This window comes from Pongo pygmaeus, chromosome 3, assembly GCF_028885625.2.
Source record: "Pongo pygmaeus isolate AG05252 chromosome 3, NHGRI_mPonPyg2-v2.0_pri, whole genome shotgun sequence".
In the NCBI taxonomy this organism is placed as follows: Eukaryota; Metazoa; Chordata; class Mammalia; order Primates; family Hominidae; genus Pongo; species Pongo pygmaeus.
This window is the reverse complement of record NC_072376.2, coordinates 197,665,335-197,676,453: the sequence shown is the minus strand read 5'-3', so window position 1 is coordinate 197,676,453 and position 11,119 is coordinate 197,665,335. Positions and strand designations below refer to the sequence as shown.

Here is an 11,119-nt window from a genome sequence, read left to right as displayed (position 1 = left end):
GACAGAGTCTTGCTCTGTCACCCAGGCTGGAGTGCAGTAACACGATCTTGGCTCACTGCAACCTCCGCCTCCTGGGTTCAAGTGATTCTCCCACCTCAGCCTCCTGAGTAGCTGGGATTGTAGGCATATGACACCATGCCTGGCTAATTTTTTTTTTTTTTTTTTTTTGAGAAGGAGTCTCGCTCTGTTGCCCAGGCTGGAGTGCAGGGGCGTGATCTCAGCTTACTGCAAACTCTGCCTCCCGGGTTCATGCCATTCTCCTGCCTCAGCCTCCCGAGTAGCTGTAACTACAGGTGCCCGCCACCATGCCTGGCTAATTTTTTGTATTTTTAGTAGAGACGGGGTTTCACCATGTTAGCCAGGATGGTCTTGATCTCCTGACCTTGTGATCCGCCTGCCTCGGCCTCCCTAATTTTTGTATTTTTAGTAGAGATGGAGTTTCACCATGTTGCCCAGGCTGGTCTCAAATTTCAGACTTCAAGTGATCCAACTGCCTCGGCCTCCCAAAGTGCTGGGATTACAGGCGTGAGGCACCGTGCCCGGCCCCATAAGATTTTAATGGAGCTTAAAAATTCTTATTGCCTAGTGATGTTGGAGCTCTTGTAATGTCATAGGGTAACACGTTATTCATGTGTTTGCGGTGATGTTGGTGTAAACAGAGCCACTGAGCTGCCAGTCATCTAAAAGTATAGCACATACAATTGTGTACAGTATATGATACTTGATAATGACAGTGGACAATGATGTACCAGTTTATGTACATAATATTATTTTAGAATGTACTCCTTGTACTTACATTTTTAAAAGTTTGCTGTAAACCAGCCTCAGGCAGGCCCTTCAGGAGGTATCTAGAAGAAGGCATTGCTATCATAGGAGATACAGCTCCATGGGTGTTACTGCCCTGAAGACTTCCAGTTGGACAAAATATGGAGATGGAAGACAGTGATATTGATGATCCTGACCCTGACCCTGTGTTGTGTCTGAGTTGTTTTTTTTTTTTTTTGAGACGGAGTTACACTCTTGTTGCCCAGGCTGGAGTGCAATGGTGCGATCTCGGCTCATTGCAACCTCTGCCTACAGGGTTCAAGTGATTCTCCTGTCTCAGCCTCCCGAGTAGCTGGGATTGCAGGCGTGTGCCAGCACACCCAACTAATTTTGTATTTTTAGGAGAGACAGGATTTCTCCATGTTGGTCAGGCTGGTCTCAAACTCTCGACCTCAGTTGATCCGCCTGCCTTGGCCTTCCAAAGTGCTGGGATTACAGGTGTGAGCCACCACACCCGGCCGTGTCTGAGATTTTACAAAAATGTTTAAGAAGTAAAAGAATTTAAAAAATTATAAAAATAGAAAAAAGCTTATAGAATAAGAATATAAAGAAAAAACACTGTCTAGCTGTACAACATGTTTGTGTTTTAAGCTGTGTTATTACCAAAGAGTCAAAAATATTTTTTTAAATTTAAAATATTATAAAGTAAAAAAGTCACAATAAGGTAAGGTTAATGTACTATTGAAGAAAGAATGTTTAAAGCAAATTTAGTGCAGCCCAAGTGTACAGTATTTATGAAATCTGCAATAGTGCACAGTAACGTCCTAGGCCCTCACATTCACTCACCACTCACTCACTGACTCACCAGAGCCACTTCCAGTCTTGCAAGCTCCAATCATGGTAAGCGTCATGCACTTTCCCCAAAGCAACTGAGAAATGTTCACTTCTGAATAATAATAGCTACCCCAAGCCCCTTTTTCTTTAGTACTTTCTATATTGCCAGTTAGAGCTCAGAGCATTTTCAGTGTTTTACTTCATGTAATCTTCTGTATGAACGTATGAAGGTGTGTCCATATTATCTCCATTTTTACAGGTGGAAAAAGATGAAGCTTAGGTGAAATAATTTACCCAAGGTCACATGGTAATGAACAAGGGATTCGAACCAGGTATTTCAATTCAAAAGTATTCTTTTTTTAATCTACTAGATTAGGGGTCAGCAACCTTTTTCTGTGAAGAGCCAGATAGTAGGTAAATATTTGAGGCTTCGTGGGCCACACAGTCTCTGTCTTAACTACTCAACTCTGTCTTGTACTGTGAAAGCAACCATAGGCAATAGGTAACCAAATAGGTGCGACTGTGTTCCAATAAAACTAGATTTACAAAAACAGCTGGTAAGCCAGGTTTTGGCTGGAGGGCTGTAGTTTGCCAATCTTTGCCCTAGACAATGGAAATAGCTTTATTTTTTTTTTCATGGTTCTATATTTGCCCCCTTCTAAAGGAAATAAGCTCACATGAGGTAGTATACAATTTGATATTATATAGTCACCTGTAAAAACAAAAAAAAACATCGGCCGGGCATGGTGGCTCATGCCTGTAATCCCAGCACTTTGGGAGCTGAGGTGGGAGGATCACAAGGTCAGGAGTTCGTAACCAGCCTGGCCAATATGGTGAAACCCTGTCTCTACTAAAAAAAAAAAAAAAAATTAGCTGGTGTGGTGGCGCACACCTGTAGTCCCAGCTACTCAGGAGGCTGAGGCAGGAGAATTGCTTCAACCTGGGAGGCAGAGGTTACAGTGAGCCAAAATCATGCCACTGCACTCCAGCCTGGGCAACAGAGTGAGACTCCGTCTCAAAAAACAAACAAACAAAAAAAATCATTGCAATCAAGAAAACAAACATATCCATCACCCCCAAAGTTTCCTAGTGCTCCTTTGCAACATCCTCCCTTGCCACTATTCACTCACCATCCCTGAGTAACCACTCATCTGCTTTCTGTGCTATTGATTGGTTTTCATTTTTATAGAATTTTATATAATGGAAACATGCAGTATGTACTCTTTTTGTGTCTGCCTTTTTCACTCAACATAATTATTTTGAGATTTATCCATGTTGTGTGTAGGGCACTTTGATGAATTCCAATTTACTGCTTTTCTGTTCTCTTATGGTCTATACTTTTTGTGTTGTAGTTAGGAGATCTTTGCAAACCTAAACTCACTAAGATTTTCTTCTGTCTTCTAGAATTTTAGTTGTAAAATTCCAGAAAATTTGTATTTTTAGTTTTCTTATCTAGTCTATGATCCAATTCAAGTTAATTTGTTATGTATGGGATGAGTAAAAATGAAGATTCACTTTTTTTTTCTCTTATGCATGTGGCTAATTTGTCCACTACCATTCACTGAATAAATTTTCCTCTCCCCAGTCAATTGCCTTTGCACCTTTGTTAAAGATCAGCTGACCACATGAGAGACTATTTATGGACTTTCTATTTTATTCCATGAATCTATTTTTCATGGAATACCACATGTTCTTCATTATGGTAGATTTTAAACAAATCTTGACATTAAGTAATGTAGTCCACCAACTTTGTACTTTTTCAAAGTATCTATTATATTTGAAGTCCTTTGTATTTCCATGTAAATTTTAGAATCAGCTTGTCAATTTTTATGAAAAAGGCTGCTGCAATTTTAACTGGGATTGTATTAATGTATAGATCAGTATGGGGAAACATGTAATCAAGTCTTTGATCTAAAAAAATGATACAGCCCTTCATTTATTTACATGTTTTTAAATTTCCTTTAGAGATGTTCTGTAGTTTTCAGGTACAGGCCTTGCATGTCCTTTGTCAGATTTTTCCCCTAAGTATTTCATATTTTTGGATGCTGTTTAATGGTATTTTAAAACCTCAATTACAGATAGTTGATTGCTAGTACATAAAAATACAATTTGTTTTGTATATTGCTTCCTTATCATGCAACTTTGCTAAATTTACTTATTCACTGTAGTGGTTTTTTTTGTAGCTTCCTTAAGATTTTCAACAAAGATGATTATGTCATCTATGAGTAAAGACAATTTTATTTCTTCCGTTCTAATCTGTATGCCTTTAATTTCCTTTTTTTGCCTTATTGCATTGGTTAGGACCTCTAGTACAATGTTGCATAAACATGGTGAGTGCGGTCATCCTTTCCTTTTCCTAAACTTAGATGAAAGACATTCAGTTGTTAATCATTAAGTAAATGTGAGCTGTAGATTATTCAAAGATGTCCACATCAAATTGACATCCATAAAGTTGAAAAATTTCTCTTTTATTCCTAATTTGCTGAGGGTTTTTTTTTTAAAACCAGGAATAGAAGTTAGATTTTGTCAAGTGCTTTTGCTCCACTTATTGAATAATCATATATATTTTCTTTTTAAGTCTGCTTGTGTGATGAATTACACTGATTGACTTTTGAATGTTAAACCATCCTTTCAAGTTTGTTAAACCAACTTATCCCAAGTTGTTAAACCAACTTAGGATGAACCACACTTGGTCACAATGTATTATCATTTTCATAAATTGTTGTATTAGATTAGCTAAAATTTATTAAGGATTTTAACAAATCCTTATGGGAGATATTTGTAGTGCTCTTGTAATGTCTTTTTCTGGTTTTAGCATCAGAGAAACGCTGGCCTCAGAAATTAAGCTGGAAAGTATTTAATTCTCTGTAAATTTTTGGAAGAGCTTGGATAAAATTGGTATTCTTATTTTCCTAAATATTTGATAGAATTCACCACTAAAGCCATGAAACCTTATGGATCTGGATCTTCCTTTATGAAAATCTTTTAAATTACAAATTCATTTTCTTTAGCAGATAAGAGGCTATCAATGTTATCTATTACTTGTTGAATGATCTCTGGTAGTTTGTGTCTTTCAAAAAATTTTAAAATTTTATCTAAATTGTTGAATATATTGACACAAAATTGTTCATAATATTTCTGAATTGCCCTTTTAATATTGATAGACTCTGTAGTGATCTAATTATCATTCCTAATATCAGTAATTTGTATTTCTTTTCTTTTGTTCCTGATCAGCCTTGCTAGAGATTTATCAATTTCATTCATCTTTTTAAAGAAGCAGATACTGGATTCATTGATTTTCTTTATTGTTTTTCTTTTTCTATTTCATTGATTTCTACTCTAACCTTTATTGTGTCCTTTCTTCTGCTTTGGGTTTCATTTGCTTTTCTTTGTTTAGTTTTTTAAGGTAGATAGTGAAGTTCTTGATTTGAGATCCTTCTACTATTCTATAGTAGGCATTAAGTGCTATACATTTCCCTTTAAGTACTGCTTTTGCAGCATCCAGCACATTTTAATATGCTATCTTTTCATTTTCATTCAGTTTGAAATACTGTTTAAAATATTCCTAATTTTCCTTCTGATTTCTTCCTTGAACCTAGGTTATTTGGAAGTATGTTATTTAGTTTCTATTAATTTGAAGATTTTCTAGACATATTTCCAATACCGACCTCTAATTCAATTACATTCCTTTCAGTTCAATGAACATACCTTGTATGACATTAATTCTTTTAAATTTATTGAGATTTATTTTATGTTCCAGAATATGATCTATCTTGGTATCAGTTCAGTGTTTACTTGGAAAGGATATGTATTGCTGGGTGAAGTGTTCAAAAAATGTCAATTAGGTTCAATTGGTTGGTACCGTCGTTTAAATCTTCTATATCTTTACTGATTTTCTTTCTAGTTCTTCTATAAATTGTTGATAGAGAGTTGTAGACATCTCTGACAATACTTGTGGATTTCTCTTTGCTGTTTTCTTCATTTTGTTTCATGTATTTTGAAGTTCTGATGTTAGATGCATAAATGTCTATGATTGTTATTACCTCTTGATTAGTTGACCTCTTAATCATTATAAAATGATCCTCTTTATGTCTAGTAATAATCTTTGCTCTGAAATTTGCCTCGTGTAGTAATAGTCATTCCAGTTTTGATTAGTATTATAATGTTATATAATTTCCCATGTATTTTCTTTTCACCTACTTGTTTCCTTATATTTAAAGCATGCTTCTTATAGGCAGCATAGTTGGCTCTTGCTTTTTTATTCAATCTGACAATCTCTGACCTCTAATTGTGGTATTTAGGTCTTGACATTTAATTTTATTATTTATATTATTGGTTTTAAATTACCACATATTCAACTGTTTTCTATATATTTCATCTGTTCTTTGTTACTTTTTTCTTTTTTGTCCTTTTAGTATTTCTCTAAGGTTTATAATTTACATCTTTAACCAATCACAGTCTAACTTAAAATAATAACTACTTCATAAATAATATAAAAATCTTACGTCGGTACACCTCCATTTCCCCCTTCCCTGATTTTGCACTAACCTTGACATACATTTTACTTCTGTATATGGCTTAGACCCCACAATACATTGCTACTAGTTATAATAATAAACAATCAATTATCTCTTAAAGAGTCTTTAAAAAATAAGACAATGTTATATTTAATCACACATTTACTGTTTCTGGTTTATTTTATGTCTTTGAACAGATCCAGATTTTCTTCTCTTTTTATTTCTTCCTAAAAAACAACCTGTAACTTTCCTTATAGTACAGCTCTGCTGGTGATGATACTTTTAGCTTTTCTGTATCTGAAAACGTTTTTATTTCACCTTTGTTTTTTGTAGTATATTTTAGCTGAATATAAAATTTTAGGTTGACCGATTTCTATTTTTAGTGCTTTTAAGATGTTGCCCCACTATCTTCTGCTTGCACTTTTTCTGACAAGGTGTCTGATTTATTCTTATATTTATTCCTCTGTAGGTAAGGTGTCTTTTATTTCCCAGGATGCACTTAAGGTTTCCTGTTTATCATTGCTTTTAACAATTTTGAATATGATGTGACATGTAGTTTTCTTCACATTTCTTGTGCTTGGGGTTTACTGAGCTTCTTGGATCTGTAGTTTCACAGTTTTTATCAAGTTTGAAAATTTTTGGCCATTAATTTTTCAAATAAATTTTCTGTCCTTTTTGATCCTTTATAGACTCTAATTACATGTGTATGAAACTACTTAAAGATGTCCCACAACTCAATGATGCTCTGTTCATTTTTATTGTCAGCCATTTTTCTCTCTGTACTTATTTGCAGTTTCTATTGCTTTTCTTTAAGTTTACTAATCTTTTCTTCTTCGACATCTAAATTGTGATTAATTCTATCCAATATATTTTTTATTTCAGAAACTGTAGATTCCAAAAAGCTTAATTTACATTTTAAAAAATATTTTCCCCTTCCTTAATACGTTCACTATTTCTTCTATCTTCTTAAACATATGGAATACAGTTATAACTATAATTTCTGTCTAGTTCTCTTCATTGACTTTTCTCTTTATGAGTCATATTTTCTTGTTTCTTTGGCTATCTGGTGATTTTTTGTTGGGTGCCAGACATTGTCAATTTTTCTTTTTGGGTCCTGTATAAATTAATATTCTTATAGATATTCTTGCATTTTGTTCTGGGATGCAATTAAGTTGCTTAGAAACAGTTTTATTGTATTTAAAGCGATAGAAAAGACTGACGCACTCTTTAGCTTATACAGTATAGGCATACAGGCTATCTGAATCAAAAGAGCTCGAGGTAAGTTAAGCCTGAGGTCTACTTTAAAGGGAAAAGCTAATTTAATACTCTTCCAGAGTCAATCAGTGCTGATTAATTTTTCTTTAATTATTCAACTTTTAGATGTGTGGATACTAAAAACAAAAAATTAGCGTGTCTTTTTTTTTTTGAGATGGTCTTACTCTCACCCAGGCTGGAGCACAGTGGCACAATCACAGCTCACTGCACTCTCAACCTCCTGGGCTCAATGGATCCTCCCACCTCAGCCTCCCAAGTAGCTGAGACTACAACTGCACCCCACCACACCCGGCTAATTTTTAAATTTTTTTGTAGAGATGAGGTCTTGTCATGTTGCCCAGGCTGGTCTTGAACTCCTGGGTTCAAGCAATCTTGGCCTCCCAAAGTGCTGGGATTACAGGTGTGAGCCCCTTGCACCTAGCCTGAATGTCTGTGTTTTCTACTTACACTGGAAGAGGTGTGTGAGACTTGCAAATTTATTGCCAGCATAATAGTGATGCCAGTTTGTGAAGACCATTCTGGAGTAATTGAGACGCTGCCTGGTTTTCCCAGCATTTTTCTTATTTTCTTTCTTTTTCTATGTGACTCTACCAGTCTGACCCCTGATTTATCCTCTGAAACCCTCAATGAGGTCAGGAACGTAGTCTGAGGAATAGCAGAACCTAAAAGATTTCTTGACATGCAAAATCTATAATAGAGTTGAGATTTTAATAAGACTGTAATTAGTGTATTGTGGGATGTCTTCACATGTGTGTAAAACACATGAATTTACATAAAAGATTTATCCCACAATTTGGGGAATCCACTAATTGAGTTTACTGAAAAAATTATGCATTGGACCCTTGAACAACGTAAGTTTGAAGTGCACAGGTATGTGCAATTTTTTTTTTTTTTTTTTTTTTTTTGAGACAGAGTCTCACTGTCGCCAGGCTGGAGTGCAGTGGTGTGGTCTCGGCTCACTGCGGCCTCCGCCTCCTGGGTTTGGGTGGTTCTCCTGCCTCGGCCTCCCAAGTGGCTGGGATTGCAGGCACATGCCCCCATGCCGGGCTAATTTTTGTGTTTTTGGGGGAGACGGGGTTTCACCATGTTGGCCAGGATGCTCTCGATCTCTTGACCTCATGATCCGCCCACCTCGGCCTCCCCGGGTGCTTAGATTGCAGGAGTGAGCCACTGTGCCCGGCCATAATTTTTTTTTCAATAAATATATTGGAAATTTGTTTGGAGCTCTGTGACAACTTGAAGAATTCACAGGCTGGGCATGGTGGCTCATGCCTGTGGTTCCAGAACTTTGGGAGGCTGAGGTGGGCAGATCACCTGAGGTTGGGAGTTTGGGACGAGGCTGACCAACATGGAGAAACCCCATCTCTAGGAGAATTACAAAATTGGCCAGAAATGGTGGCACATGCCTGTGGTCCCAGCTGCTTGGGAGGCCGAGGCAGGAGAATTGTTTGGGCCCGGGAGGCAGAGGGTGTGGTGAGCACAACCACAAAATACACAAATCTATTAAAAGTTAAATTTTAGGAAAACATACAGACTGTACATCTAAGTAAATTTAAAATGTAGTATTAAATCATAACTCTATAGCCGCCACTGTCTGGCCACAGCCCCTCGCTCCTCACTATCGCTCGTCATCTCGCACAGGGTGGCTCCGGTTCCAGTATTTGGTGCCGGAATTAAACAACCACCATGTTGAGCAAAAAGGCAAAGACCAAGACCACCAAGAAGCGCCCTCAGTGCGCAACATCCAATGCGTTTGCCATGTTTGACCAGTCACAGATTCAGGAGTTCAAAGAGGACTTCAACATGATTGATCAGAACAGAGATAAAGGTTTCATCAACAACAAGGAAGATTCGCGTGGTATACTTGCTCCTTTAGGGAAGAATCCCACTGATGCATGCCTTGATGCCATGATGAATGAGGCACCAGGGCCCATTAATTTCACCATGTTCCTCACCATGTTTGGTGAGAAGTTAAATGGCACAGATCCTGAAGATGTCATCAGAAATGCTTTTGCTTGCTTTGATGAAGCAGCAGCAGGCACCATTCAGGAAGATTACCTGAGAGAGCTGCTGACAACCATGGGGGATCAGTTTACAGATGAGGAAGTGGATGAGCTGTACAGAGAAGCACCTATTGACAAAAAGGGGAATTTCAATTACATCGAGTTCACAAGCATCCTGAAACATGGAGTAAAAGACAAAGATGACTGAAAAGAACTTTAGCTAAAACCTTCCAATTACATTGTCTTACTCTGTTTTGTTTCTCACACACTTCCCCCACCCTCATAGAACCTGTTGCATGCAACTTAGCTTCACAGCTTTGCCTCTTTTTTTTTTTTTATGTATTTATTCCAGAACTTTCTGCCACTTAGCACTTGTATAATCAGACTGGAAATGAGGATGAAGGCATAAATTGTATTGAAAAAGAGATCGCCAATAAAAATCAACAAATGTGAAAGCCCCCCCCCCACAAAAAAAACAGAACTCTATAAACTAGTATGGACTGTACTACTGTAATTGTGTAACTGCTTCCTGCTTTAGTGAGTTAGGTGTTGCCAGTATCTCCTTAAAACTCTGTGATGATCCTCATCAGAGCAGCTCCTCTCTTCAGTAAACTATGTAACACAATAAAAAGTGATCTCTTGGAAAAAAAAAAAAAAGAAACAGTTTGTTTTGAGGCCTGATTTAAACTTTTTTAGGGAGAACAGAACAGCTTTTATTCCAGGGCTAATTCTTCTCCAATATGAAAGCTAAACCTTCTAATTACTCTATGAATTATAAGGTTTTCCAGCATTGGCTGGTGGGAATACAAACTGTTCTGGCCCCTGGCTCTCTTTATTTCTTTTAGGCAGTTCCTTTTCAGCCCTGGATAGTTTCCTCATAGGCATGCTGTGATCAGTATTGGACTGAAGTCTCCAGGGTGACCCTCTGCAGGTCTTTGGTGCTCTTCGTGTAGCTCTCTCCCGTCTAGTACTCTGTCCTGCCAACTCTGTCTTGGTCTCCTCCGATTCCCAAGCTGTCTGCTTAACTTATGGAAACTGCTGATTTTCCCTCCCTATGTTATGCGTTGGCTACTCTCTCCTGGCACTAAGTTGGGTGAATCATGTGACTCAACTCTCTCAGGGAGCACTAGCCTGTGATGCTTGATATTAAATATCTGAAAACCATTGTCATATATATTTTGTCTATTTTTTTTTAGCAGTTTCAGGTAGAAGGGTAAATCTGGGTCCTGTTGCTTCATTCTGTTCATAAGTGGATGTCTTGGTAAATTGATTTATTTAGTCAAGTCACTTCCCAGTTACATCCCTAAGTTCTGTGTCTATGTGCTGTAGTCCCTGAATGAATCCTTGCATATCTGCAAATACCTTTATTTCACTGTCACAGAGAATGATAACTTGGCTACATATAAGATTCTTAGATTGTAGTCCTTTTCTTTCAGTATTCTATAATGTTTCCTAGTATTCCTTCTAATTCTTAGAGTTGCAGAAAAGAAGTCAAATGTCAGCTAATTTTTCCCTTTGTTTTTTTTTTTTTTTTTTTTTTTTTTTTTTTTCTTTTATTATTATTATTATTATTATCATTATTATACTTTAGGTTTTATGGTACATGTGCGCAATGTGCAGGTAAGTTACATATGTATACATGTGCCATGCTGGTGCGCTGCACCCACCAACTTGTCATCTAGCATTAGGTATATCTCCCAATGCTATCCCTCCCCCCTCCCCCCA

General features: G+C 37.1%; 1 protein-coding gene across 1 annotated transcript; it reads left to right on the top strand.

Moving 5' to 3' along the window:
• The first annotated feature begins 1,822 nt into the window (after positions 1 to 1,822).
• LOC129035199 (myosin regulatory light chain 12B) lies at positions 1,823 to 9,857 on the top strand. The gene is made up of 2 exons (XM_054485425.2): positions 1,823 to 1,931; positions 9,033 to 9,857. The coding sequence occupies exon 2, from the start codon at positions 9,078 to 9,080 to the stop codon at positions 9,600 to 9,602; it is 525 nt and encodes a 174-aa protein (XP_054341400.1). The 5' UTR covers positions 1,823 to 1,931; positions 9,033 to 9,077; the 3' UTR covers positions 9,603 to 9,857.
• The last annotated feature ends 1,262 nt before the right edge of the window (positions 9,858 to 11,119 follow it).

Coding starts and splice junctions, on each gene's coding strand:
- LOC129035199 (XM_054485425.2), top strand. CDS start 9,078: ATGTTGAGCAAAAAGGCAAAGACCAAGACCACCAAGAAGCGCCCTCAG.